General features: G+C 39.2%; 1 protein-coding gene across 1 annotated transcript; it reads right to left on the minus strand.

The window, feature by feature from the left end:
• Positions 1-748: 748 nt before the first annotated feature.
• Positions 749-2,814, minus strand: LOC147750862 (zinc finger protein 862-like). Its single transcript, XM_086937144.1, has one exon. It carries the CDS (start codon positions 2,453-2,455, stop codon positions 749-751), a length of 1,707 nt encoding a protein of 568 aa, XP_086793270.1. The 5' UTR covers positions 2,456-2,814.
• Positions 2,815-14,639: the final 11,825 nt, after the last annotated feature.

Here is a 14,639-nt window from a genome sequence, read left to right on the forward strand (position 1 = left end):
GGGCATCCGAGTCGCCGATGAGCCCCACGTGTCGGGCGGTTTGTCGTAGCAGGCCTCAGCCAGACCCGCTAGTGCAAGGGGTTCGCCCTTCTCTGCACAAAAGTCCTCAGACCAATAGGAAGAAGTTGGCACAGAAACTGGAATAGAAAAAGTAACATTTATTACTCCTCATGAGGTGGTGCTACGGTTCAAACAGTACACTTCGGCAATGTTCCCTCTAATTTTTTTCCTCTGTGTGCGGCAGTGGACGGTCTCTGTGCGCTGCAATCATGGCTATGTGCGCCAAGAACCAGACCACGCGTGTGTGCAGCGCCAAATGTCACTCCAAACGTTGGCTTAAAAAAGTGAAAAGATGGTGCATTTTCACACAAACAGCTCCACGTTAAGCTTTTGCATATTGGATAATGACGACATTGATTGGTTACACAGGCAAGTTACACAGGCAAGTAAACTTAAGGTTTAGAAAAGCACAGGCAAGTACACTTAAGGTTTAGAAAAGCACAAGACTCCAAAAGGTGGTACCATCATAAGATTTTACTAAATATTTTTAACTGGAGCACTGTTCATTGGGTGGGGAAATGTTGAGAGCCTATACAATATCACATATACACAATAAGTTACAAAATTACATAACATTTACAATTTGATGTGAAAGTTACTGAGTAATGTTGGGCTATCCCGCCAGGGATAGTTTGTAAAACTCAGACACACGCAAAGATGGACTGTGGTAGAAGGATGTTCAGACAAGTCAAGTGGCATCACTAGATGGGTGACAGGCTTGCTTCTCACGGCGATCCTTGCCATTTTTCCAGTGCAGATAAACTTTATCAAGGTCAACTTTCCCATTCAGGAGGTAGGCCTTTGTCCTCATCAGCATATCCAAATGCTTCTGCTCTAGTCTATTCCTCAATTTGCTCTTGATAGTATTCATGAGGCTGAATCCTCGTTCACAATCTGCACTAGATGATTGAAATGTTGCACAGACATCAACTAGCTGAGACACCACACTATATTGAGCAGCATTGCGTACAGTGAAATTCACCATGTCTTGAAATGTGGTAAATAAACCACCCTTTACATGTTCTGCCACCACATATTTATAGTCTCTGTATTGTCGAACAACATCTTCTGGTGTTTCACAATCACCCAGGACCAAGACATTTTTATACTTTTCAACAAGTCTTAGTATATTCTCAGTCCCAAAATCAAAATGTGACTGTGTTGACATTGCCTGGATTTCAAAACTTGCCCATTCTTTCAGTTCATCCTCAGGGAACCTTTTTTGCATGTGCTCACAAAGAAGGGAAACAAAAGACAGAATAGGCCCACTGTCAAATTCTTGCCTTTCCTTGTACAACACCATCATCGCTCTTACATTGCTGCTCCAAAAGACAGTGTCCCCCAAATACTGTTCCTTAATTTGGCCAATCTTTGCTCTTGCATACTGTACAGCTTCAACAGTAGTCAAAGAACATTTTTGGAACACTTTGCACAATGATGCAAATTCACTCAGAATGTCATTAAGTACTGCAAGGGAAATATGGTAGTTTGAGTCAGATGGCTTTTTGTAACAATATTTAGCAACTGGATCATTCTCAGCAACTTTCTCATGCTCAAAGTACTTAAGAACAGCCTCGTAATTCCGAATTAGTGCTCCAACTGCAAAATGCCTCAAAAGCCACCGGACTTCATTCAATGGCCGAAAAGAGACCACTTCACAGTCAGTGACTAATGCCATTTCATCTAGCTTGGACTTCTTTGCAGGTGATCTGGAGAACACAGTGTAGACAGTCCTCAATAATGTCTCCATCTCTTTAATCATTGGAACCCTCTTCCAGGCATCATCAACTCCCAAATCTTCTCGATGAGCGACACAGTGCTGCTCAACTAGATGGGGAATAGATTGTTTAAGGCGAGTAGCAACACCATTATTTTTACCCAGCATCACAGATGCACCATCGGATGTGAACATGACCATTTTCATGAGGTCCAGTTCATTGGCAGTGTAGAATTCCTTCACAGCAGTAGTGATGGCCTCGGCATTACAACTAGTCAGCTTCACTATGCCTCCAAACTGTATTTTGTGCTCTGTTGAGGTTACAGGTCGGTACTTGAAGTACAAAACGAGCATTTTTGTAACAGAAATATCGGTGCTCTCATCAATTATCAATGTGTGATACAAAGAGTTACGAAGTTCTGCCATCCCTTCACTGTGTATCACGCTATTGATGGCCTCAAGGAACTCAAAGGCATAGTTCTTGCTGCTCCAGCTGTCTGGTATCTTCACATACAAAGCTAGATGGTCATGGATGTCTTGTACAGATAACATGGAAGTATTCATCTTGACTGCCAGCAACACATTGTTGATGAGAATCTTTATCTCCTCAGGCAGGGATCTGTGTCGTTCAACTACTTCCATCCTATTTGCTTTGTCAGTGGCAGTTTCTGTCAGCATTGCCCGCACTCCAAAACCAAACCTGGCAGCAGCACTTCTGTTTCTATCACCATGGCAGACTCGTGAACTTTGCTAATTAGATGGCGTTTCAGGTAATCCAGTTTCCAGCCATCACTCCATTTCTTCCCTGTGGAAAAGTCCCCGACAATCTTGGCTTCTGCACATGCTTTGCAAATTAAGCCCACGTCTGGACTGTATTGAAATAGTTCCCCAAGTTGCACGCGAACCTTGCTTCGTGATTTCTGTGTGTCAGCCTCCACAATTTCTTTCATCCACTCTTCCTTGAAGACAAGGCAACATTTCTTCCTTTGTGGTGAAGCATCACACTCTGCAGAAGGTACAGCTTTGCGCTTGAACATATTTACAATAACTGGGTTTAGCCTGCTATGCCACAAAGCCTGCAAAATGAAGGAACATGGTTAAAGTTGAAGCCTATGCTCATGATTGCAATCGGTCACATAATACTGAGGCATCGTCGGCAAAACGTAGAGTGTAATTACCTGGATTTTTCTGTTCACTGCAGTGTCCTTTCAAACTTATAAGTAGCACTGTCCGTAAAGCTTGCAATAGAAGTAAAGATTGTTACAGCACATTGTGAATTTGTGATACAGAAATATACCATGTGCACCATAAGGGGACTCTACCAAACAATTACCTGTTGTGCTTGTACTCACGAATACCCGGTCAAATGTGTGGGGGACTGTCTGTGAAACCTACAACAGAAGAAAACATGGGTAAGGCATGTTGTTATATTACAATGTACAAGATGCACCACAGTTTAACTCTACCAAACAATTACCTGCTCTGCTTGTTCTCACGTATGCCCGGTCAAATGTGTGGGGTACTGTCTGTGAAACCTACAACAGAAGAAAACATGGATAAGGTATGTGGTTATACTACAATGCACAAGATGCACCACAGTTTAACTCTACCAAACAATTACCTGCTCTGCCTGTACTCACGTCTGCCCGGTCAAATGTGTGGGGTACTGTCTGTGAAACCTACAACAGAAGAAAACATGGATAAGGTATGTGGTTATACTACAATGCACAAGATGCACCACAGTTTAACTTTACCAAACAATTACCTGCTCTGCCTGTACTCACGTCTGCCCGGTCAAATGTGTGGGGTACTCTCTGTGAAACCTACAACAGAAGAAAACATGGATAAGGTATGTGGTTATACTACAATGCACAGGATGCACCACAGTTTAACTCTACCAAACGATTACCTGCTCTGCCTGTACTCACGTCTGCCCGGTCAAATGTGTGGGGTACTGTCTGTGAAACCTACAACAGAAGAAAACATGGATAAGGTATGTGGTTATACTACAATGCACAAGATGCACCACAGTTTAACTTTACCAAACAATTACCTGCTCTGCCTGTACTCACGTCTGCCCGGTCAAATGTGTGAGGTACTGTCTGTGAAACCTACAACAGAAGAAAACATGGATAAGGTATGTGGTTATACTACAATGCACCAGATGCACCACAGTTTAACTTTACCAAACAATTACCTGCTCTGCCTGTACTCACGTCTGCCCGGTCAAATGTGTGGGGTACTGTCTGTGAAACCTACAACAGAAGAAAACATGGATAAGGTATGTGGTTATACTACAATGCACAAGATGCACCACAGTTTAACTCTACCAAACAATTACCTGCTCTGCCTGTACTCACGTCTGCCCGGTCAAATGTGTGGGGTACTATCTGTGAAACCTACAACAGAAGAAAACATGGATAAGGTATGTGGTTATACTACAATGCACAAGATGCACCACAGTTTAACTCACGTCTGCCCGTACAGCTGTATTTGTAGCACAGTCTCAGAAACCTGTATAAGAAAAGGGGTGCAGATTGTGAATCTATTTACCAAGCACCCCCCCCAAATGCAACGTGGAACATAAACAGAATTACCTTGTCATTGTGGGTCCTCACGCCTGACCATTCAAACACAAATACCTTACAGACTGCAAACCTGCAATTGAAGACAAGATGGTTAGCAAAGGCTCTAAGAGTTACAAAAAATTAATGGGACTGGCCCAGATACTCCACTAGAAAAAAGGACCAAATACTTACCTGGGATTCCAGTTGAGGCAAATAGGCACGTGCCCCTGTGCTTCATTATTAGCATCCATTAGGCTAAACATATCTGCACCTCCCCACACAATCCAGCCACTCTCCAGCATTTTGTTTACCTTTTGCCATGTCAATGTTTTAACCGAGACGTGTCCCATTCACACACATTTGCTCAAATGGGTGTAATTTCTATATATATATCCCATGTGATCATGCTCCTTTGAGGAATGAAACATGTCATGGAAAACACCTGTCTGATAATGGCAGATTAAAACCTTGCACCTTAATTCTGTGTACTGGTCCGTGACTTTTGAAGGGAGTTTAAAGAGGTCTACACCTGAGGACTCCTCCGAGCTCTAGGCGGTCAGGAGTTTCTGTGTATATACACACACACATATACATATATATACACACACACACACATATATACACACACACACACACACACACACAGGCAAGATTCCTCTACTGAACCAATCAGGTTGATAACCACCTATAACACCCAATCACCAGATTTCAGTAAGATAATAAGGAAAAGATGGGATATCCTTTTACAGGATAAAACACTAAAAGACAAACTAGGCAAACACCCATCAATAACCTACAGGAGAGACAAATCGATTAAAGATTTGATCGTACATAGCCACATGGAGAAGAAAAAGACATGGCTTGAACCCAGGGGTGGATTCACAACATGCGGGAAATGTAAAGCCTGTAGGCATAGCACCAATGTGAAGGAAGTGTTACTCAGTAGAGTAAACAAAATGTGGAAGATAAACAAGAAAATCACCTGTAACACTGAATTTGTCATTTATGTTGTTACATGCCCCTGTGGGAAATGGTATATAGGATCTACTACATTTCCAGCCAAAAAGAGAATTCTGGAGCACTGGCGGGCCATTACTAACAAAGATTTCACCTACAGTACAGCCAAACACTTCCATAGCCATCATGATGGTGACTGGACTAAGGCCAAATTTTTCGTCCTTGACTCTGTACCAAAACACGTGAGAGGTGGTGATAGAGTAACAGCATTACATAGAGCAGAATCAAGATTTATTCTCCAGGCAGGCAGTATCGCTCCAATAGGGATGAACGTTGATGAAGAGATGTATGTTCATCTGTAAAATTTCTCCTTCTGTGAACTTCCTCTGTCAACCTTTAAAGACTCTGATTCTTTTGACCATACGGTTTTTTTTTAAAAATAATTTTTTAATTTTTGTTTTTGATATATGTTTTGTTTAGCAAATCATTGTGTATAAGGCAGGAGAATAGGAACTATGAATCAGGAATCAAGTAATGGACTGTATGAATAATTAAGTATGAACATTGTTATGACTGACATATTTTTGTCTTTGTCTTATCTTTAATATACAGGCCAAGGACACACCTCTGAAACCAAAATACCTCACGGATATGTGATATCGATATGAGTACGACCACGTTCACCATCCGATAGTGATAATTAATAAGAGCACGGTACTGCATGATGGGTACTACACCCTGTATTTTCTGAAACTCCAGTCACTCTATGCTCAACCCACACGATATCATCTACCATGTCTGGTGTCACAACCCTTATTAGGCCCCTTTTTTTCACTCACAGTCCTTTGTCTTCCAATCTGACAAACAAGAGTATGATTCTCCCGCCTCTCCCCCTCCAATTTATACAAACTGGAGCCATAAAAGGAATTGGGTACTACACCCGCAATTTTGTACCAGATTAAATCACTTTGCACAATATTTGCATAAATACAAAAATGTATAAAAATGTGCTCTTTGTAAATTACCCATTTACATGTTTTTACATGATGTAATGTAACCTGTCAAAGCACATTATTGAACTCAATGTGACAGATACATTGAGTCTTTCTTTCATTTTCTTTAAACTTATGTTATTTAATGCAACAACATGTCTGCTATGGTCATGTGACCAAGAGCCTGTGTGCTCGAAACGCGTCTGTTTCTTTGCCCATTAAAAATACCTTGAACCCTACCTGGCTGGAGTGGCTCGTGATTCCTTCGCATTTGCATGGCTTGTGCAGGAGATCGGATAGAATATATATATATATATATATATATATATACATACATATACACACACATATATATATACACACACACCCACACATATATATATATATACATACATACATACATACATACACACACATATATATATACACATCCATACACACACATATACATACATTTTCCCTCTTCATGGCTTGATTTTGCGCACAAGAAAGTGTCACTCATAGTTGTTGAAATGTCATTCATAATTACACTTAAATTATAAAAATGCCACACATAGCAATCTGAAACCTTGGCAGCTATGCAGAAGGAGTGGAGAAATGGCAATTATAATTACACTCAAATTTTGAACATGTCACACATAGCAATACGAAACCTTGGTAGCTATGGTTTCTCTACCCAGACCAGCTGCCTATACCAATATGACATTTTTAAATATATAACAATATTTATAAAAACATTCTGAGAACCGGATGCAGATCTAATTTAAGGACTAAAAATCAATTCACATACATTTCGCTTGTACTGTATGTAAAGCGCTAATGTTTGAGTTCTGCAGACAAATGCAAGTGCATTCTTCGTAGAGCAGTCACAGTTTGGCAATATTTTGCAAGCAATATGCAAAAGTCTTTCTCTCTTCACGGTGATCAATTGAGTTCTGAATCTGATCACCTTTGCCTTCACCAATGGATTGATGATGTATTCTGATTAAACTGAATATTCCCTTTCAAGTTGCTTGGAGCCTTAAAGTCACCCTTCAAAACATGGTTAATGTTATTGACCACCAAACACGAGGCAAGATCCCAGTAGCAGCCCCCTCATTGTTACAATGCTCTGGAAACGGAATGGAACGTCAGAAGTAGTAAGAGATTGAATTAATGCAACAAGTAGCCCAATTCTTGTATCACTCATTAGGGCCCAGCAGAGAGAGAAAGAAAAAATGAAAAGGAGGCAAGCTATGCACACACTTAATAAATGTCCAACCATGCACATGAAGGAACCCTTTCTTGCATTCAGTTTCATGTGCAAGAGCCACAGCTGGACAAGAGCTTGTCTGCTGCTGCTTACAATGAAAAAAATTTCGTCATGGGCGGATTCAGGTGTCCAGTTCTCTATGAAGGCGTGTCATGTACTGAACCAGTCGAACTCACAAGAGGGAGTTACTTTTAGCCATCCCTTTCAGTCAACAGCATGACAAGTAATACACAGCTTTTTCATAGGGCCTACTGTGCGCATAATGTACAGCTAATGTAATGCTCCATTAATTATGCAAGTTCACTAGAGTAGCCAGTACAGGGTGCCACACACACACCATACACCACTCCCATTCCTAGTGCGATCACTGGAACAGGTCGCACTTTACAGGCACTGACGTCACTCAAGCGCTCTGCACAACAGGCCACGCTTCGCAGCTACTCCTTTCCCTAATGCACCATGCACATCAGTCCACGCAGATCCCAAACACTCCCCACTTCTCAGGGCAGAACTTGTTTAAGAACAATCTTCAGGACAGGAGGCTTTGCCGACAAACAAGTCGGCAAATGTTGTCAGGCAAATGTTAGCTGCCGAACTAACGCGTGCAGCGTTTCGCAAGCGGGTTATCTCAGGCGAAGTATTCAAAGGCCCGCATGCACGGTTAATTTAATAATCCATCGACCTTCACGAGCGGGAGTGAACAAACACTTCGTACAAAAGTTGCCGCACTGCGAGTTGAGCAACAAACCGAGTGCTAAAGCAATGCAAGGCCACTAACATCCTCCCATGAGCCTGCCTAGTATTTTGAACGGTTTCTTTCAGTCGCTGTGCGGCAACGCAGTTAAGTATCCATGTTAATCGCAGCCCCTTCACGAGCTGCGATTAACATGGACATTTAAACAAAAGCACTCAATGTCCCCCGCAGCCGCGCGCTACTAACAAAACAATACAGGAAGTTTAGAAACAAGGCAAATTAGCCTAAAAACACATGGTGTTTCTAAACTTGCTGGATTGTATTGTTAGTAACGCGCGGCTGCGGGGGACATTGAGTGCCTTTGTTTAAATGTCCATGTTATTCGCAGCTCGTGAAGGGGCTGCGATTAACATGGATACTTAACTGCATTTCCACTACAGTCTCCCCCGCAGCCTCGCATTCAGTAATTACAGCGAGGAAACAGTGTGTGCCATCTGAGGGAGTCCAAAAGCGCCATAACAAAAGAAATCAAGGGGGCACATAGCACCTACCTCCGCTCCCGTACCTCCGCTCCCGAGTGATACCTTTCACCGCCGTTCACTGCCAATCTCCGCAATCACGAAATGCTCGTTTTTCGCGCCGCGTGCTTTTTAAAAGCGGCGGCGCGAATAATCTCGCGGGATGTGCGCGCTCCACAAATGGGAATGCGCGCTCAGGGGCTGACAAGTGCGCGCGGGCGCGCGCCTTGTTGGGAACAGTGCCCTTCGGTATTGCAAGAAGTAGCACCACGAGCTAAGAAAGCATGGTTTATGTATACCCGCACAGGGGCTCAAAAGGAGGCGGTACAAACACAAAAGCACGACTTATGTACATATAAGGTAATATCGAGAGTCACAATCGACCAGTGGGAGGAGCTAACAGTTTTGGGGGCTGACAAACACATTCCTATCTGAAACTAATCACTAGCACGTGGACCCTAATAGACATGCGCGAAAGTGGGGAATGCTAAATATAACTTGTTGCCGGGCAGATTTCAAGCGCCATGGACAGGAAGATAGGACAAAGCACATGGTCGACACGAGACAGCATGTAGCAGAGAAGATGGCTGCCGTAAATACAAAATGGAGTCCGCTAAATGTCAAGATAACGGCTAAAACTAAGATGTCTTCTGCCAATGCTCAATCTAATCGCTGTCAAATTACAACAGTTCCAACCATGGACGTATAGCACATGTAATGTTTCTCCCCTGCCCACCTTCCTCCCTCCTTACCCTTCACCCTACAGCAGTTCCCGTGGTCTGAGCAGGTGATAAAATGGGAGAAACAATACCCCCAGAGAAGGGAATATGGTGTAGAATTTCACATAGTAATACTGGGTATGAACAATTATTCCCTATTGCATGGGACAATATCGTAATTGCATAGTACTTGGCAAAGTGTTACTGCATGCTATTGGTTGTTATGGTTGCAGATTTACTAACCTGCCAGCACCGTGCAACTCGTACAACTTGTAATCTGGGCCATAAAGGGACTGGAATTAGGGGGTGAAGCTGTTGATACAGGATTGAAATGTCCTGTGAGTCTCTGCACTCCCACAAACATACATGTTCAAATGTATTCAGCAATTCCTCTTTAATATTTTTCCATATTGGAAAAATATTTGAAAGTTTGTTCCTGAGAGGCAGGGGTGGAACTTTTTTCATAATGGAAAAAAAGTGGTGTAGGGAAAGTGAATTTGAAATTCTTCAGCAGATTTTAATATGAATGCCTATACTGCTCATGAGAAAATGGGGATCACTGACAAATTATCGACAACATAAATATTGTATGTACAAAATATCGTCGTCATAATATCGACTACATGAAACCAACTACCAATACTTAATTAAATAAATACAAAAATGTTGAGTACACAATATCGTCTATAAAAATATCGTACACCACAATATCGAAGGAATAAATATTGTTAAATAAAATATCGTTAATTTTAAAAACACATACAAAGTAACAAAAATATTGAAAACCAAAATTAAGACAAGATTATAGTTTTTTTTACAATATCGACTATTGAAAAACAGGCAAATAAAGTAAATCTTTATCACCAAATATGTTTACATTGTAATACCTCAAAAAACACTTAAATAACATAAAATATTTATTTTGGAACACATCAACATATAAAACGTAACTTTTTATGCAAATTAACAATTATAAATAATACAATAAAATCTTTGCAAAGTGTAATGCTTGCATTATGTCACACTCAAAACAATCTTTAATACATTTTAAAAAGAAAAACAAAAACATCACTTTCTACTAACAAGTTATTAATTAGCATTTCCCTTATATGGAAACAAATAGCCAAAACAATAAAACCAATTAATTTAATACAATCAAATGCTCTCATTATAAAATACACCATTGACATAAAACAACTAGTTAAATAAACACTATAAAAGCATGAAATGTTTGCATCTCTTTTACACTTCTAACCAAAAATAAAGAAGGTGAAACTCTGCCCTACTGTTTCCTGAAAGAAATTTACCATTACTGGAGAAATCTTTAAAATTGCACTAAGTAACTTAAACTGTATTTAAAATATAACAATACTACTAACCTGCAACCTAAATTATTTGTCACACAGAATGTATTAATCTTTGTTTTCTTACATTGATGTCTCCTCTACAGATATCTTTTAACAGCAGCAAAAAATATTTTCTACACCCTCACCAGTAAAATATAAATCAATGTAAGTATATTTACATTTTTTCCTATCCACCTACACCTAACGAAATTCACTAATATATATTTTATTTCTTATCTATCCCCTCTACAGAAAACGGCAAAATCATCCAAAATTACTTGCTCAACACTCATCTAAGTGAACAGGATCACCCTTAAATACCCACCCAAATATCCATTGAACTCTAAAATCCCTATCAGATACAATCAATGCAATCAAATTATTAACATATTTGTTCTCTTACCAACAGAAAATACATCAAGAAAATTGAAAAGAAAGCTTGAAATCATCTCCTGGACATTTTTGTTGACATCAAACTAAACATTGTAAGTATATTCACTGAAATGTAACTGTATTTAAAAAATATATACCATTATTTATATGTAAAAATGTGTTTTTCTAATTTCTCCTAGCATAACAAAGAACAACATGACTGAAGGTGCAGAATTTGTAATGTCTCAAAAAACAAAATGTTATCATGTTACATGGGTTACGTGTATACACAGGAGAAACAAACTGGTCTCAAAGTATTTTGGAAGTGTAGCAAATACTACTCTAACAAATGCTATGGTAGAGCTATTACTCAAAAAACGACTGTTCTTTCTGTAAAAGATCATAATCACCCTTCCCACCCCAAATATAACAGAGATTGAGGTTAGAGATGCTCTGGAAAGTATTAAAGAAGCAAGCACTAGTACTGATACACCCTCCATCCAAATACTCAAAGAACAATTATTAAAGGCACCTCACCATGCACCAGGACAATTACCCTCAATAGATTCTTTACAAAGAACTATTGCTAGACAGAAAAAAGCAACTACAAGTACCATACCTGCCCCTAAAACATTTGAAGAAATAGTTATTCACCCAGAATTAAGCATTACTCACAAAAAGAACCATTTTTTATTTTTTATAACAAATGCCCTGATAATAGAATAATTGTTTTCTACTGCAATCAATTTAGTTAAATTAAAGCAATGTGATACCTGGATGATGAATGGAACTTTCAAAGTCTGTCCAAAACCATTCTACCAGCTGTACAAAGTGCATGGATTGTACCACCATTGAAACATTCCATTAATCTATGCCCTATTACCAAATAAACAGCAAACTACCTTCATAGATATACTAACTAAAATAAAACCAGAAAGCAATAATTATTTTCCTCAAAAAATAATTATTGATTTCGAACTAGCCATGATAAATGCTATACTAAAAAATGATCCACACACAGGAATCCAGGGTTGCTATTATCTTTTTAACCAGAGTCTGTGGAGACATCTGCAAAAATCAACCCTAAGGGCTCGATTCCGATCCAGGTCGGACAGCCCTCCGAGAGGCGTCCGTAGCCATACCTTACGACCGACTCGGTCCTGGAGCCGACCCATCCGTACAAGGAAGTATGATGCCCAAATGTGTCTGATTGCCGACCAAGCCGTAGGCTCTGAAATCAGCCTCATTTCCCCTTACGAGCCAGAACCATAACCACAGACTTCGACTAGTCTGGAAGCATTTAAACAGCAGTTTCTGGCCGGGCAAGTACGATGTGCACTTCCTATGTGCCGAACGGTAGGGAGACAAAATTTCGAAATTTAAATATCGATATACAATAATATTGATGTTTTAATTTCGATGGTATATAATATCGATGTCCAGAATATCGACAGACAGAATATCGTTTTATGGTATGTATGTTACTAATATCGAAATTTACTAATATCGAAATTATGTTTAGTGTTTTGTATTTTATTATGTTGTTTATATGTTTGTTAAATATGTTATTAAATGTATGTTTGAAAATTAGTAATTTTGTTTACATTTTGCGTTTTAGTATCAGAGCGGGTTGTGGGTTTATAGGGGAATAGGGTGGGAAGTAATTTAATATTAATTAATTAATAAATAATTTAAAATATTTTTAAAAAATAATTCATTTGTAATTAATTAATAATAAATAGTTAATTAAATTAATTGGAGTCAATGTGCTAATATATTTTGCTATTGTTATTGTTAATTAATACTTAATTGGTAATTAATTAATAGTAATTAGTTAATTACATCAATTAGAGTTAATGTGCAAATAAATAGATGTATTTGTTATTGGTAATTAATAATTAATTGGTAATTAATTAATATTAATTAGTTAATTACAATAATTAGAGTTAATGTGCTAATATATGTAATTTTGTATAGGTAATTAATAATTAATTAGCAATTAAATAATATTAATTATTTAATTAAATTAATTAGAGTTGATGTGCTAATATATTTAAATTTTTGTTATTGTTGAATAATAATTAATTGGTAAATCATAATTATTAAGTGATTAAATGATATGATTTATTTATGTGTAGTGGGTTGTGTGTTTATAGGGTAATAGGGTGTCATATAATAAAATGTAATTAATTAAAGATATTGTATTTAGTTATTGGTATTTATTGTTAATTAATTGGTAATTAATATGTGTTAATTAGTTCAATTTAAATTAGATCAATTTATTATAAATAATTGTTATTAATTGATTATTTGATATTTATATCAATTGTTTTTTTTTGTATGTTTACTGTGTTGTGTGTTAAAGGGGGAGTAGTGTGTGAATTAATTTCTACTCCCATGCTATCCAATGCTTTCCCTACTGTTGCACCCTCTGGAGTGGGAATAGTAATTTTTACCCCCATGCTATCCAATGCTTTCCCTACTGTTGCACCCTCTGGAGTAGGAATAGTAATTTTTATTCCTACGCTATCCACCGCTTTCCCTACTGTTGCACCCTCTGGTGTGGGAATGGTAGTTTTTACCCCTACGCTATCCAGCGCTTTCCCTACTGTTGCACACTCTGGAGTGGGAATAGTAATTTTTACCCCTACACTATCCAACCTTTTCCCTACTGTTGCACCCTCTGGAGTAGGAATAGTAATTTTTACCCCTACGCTATCCAATGCTTTCCCTACTGTTGCACCCTCTGGTGTGGGAATAGTCATTTTTACCCCTACGCTATCCAACGCTTTCCCTACAGTTGCACCCTCTGGAGTGGGAATAGTAATTTTTACCCCTACGCTATCCAACGCTTTCCCTACTGTTGCACTCTCTGGAGTGGGAATAGTAATATTTACCCCTACGCTATCCAACCTTTTCACTACTGTTGCACCCTCCGGAGTAGGAAAAGTAATTTTTACCCCTACGCTATCCAACGCTTTCCCTACTGTTGCACCCTCTGGAGTGGGAATAGTAATTTTTTTCCCTACCCAACCTTTTCCCTACTGTTGCACCCTCTGGAGTAGGAATAGTAATTTTTACCCCTACGCTATCCAACCTTTTCCCTACTGTTGCACCCTCTGCAGTGGGAATAGTAATTTTTACCCCTACGCTATCCAACGAGTTCCCTACTGTTGCACCCTCTGGGTGGGAATAGTAATTTTTACCCCTACGCTATCCAACGCTTTCCCTACTGTTGCACCCTCTGGAGTGGGAATAGTAATTTTTACCCCTACGCTATCCAAAACTTTCCCTACAGTTGCACCCTCTGGAGTGGGAATAGTAATTTTTACCCCTACGCTATCCAACGCTTTCCTTACTGTTGCACTCTCTGAAGTGGGAATAGTAATTTTTACCCCTACGCTATCCAACCTTTTCACTACTGTTGCACCCTCTGGAGTAGGAA

Source organism: Lissotriton vulgaris, chromosome 1_1 (assembly GCF_964263255.1).
Source record: "Lissotriton vulgaris chromosome 1_1, aLisVul1.2, whole genome shotgun sequence".
Taxonomy (NCBI): domain Eukaryota; kingdom Metazoa; phylum Chordata; class Amphibia; order Caudata; family Salamandridae; genus Lissotriton; species Lissotriton vulgaris.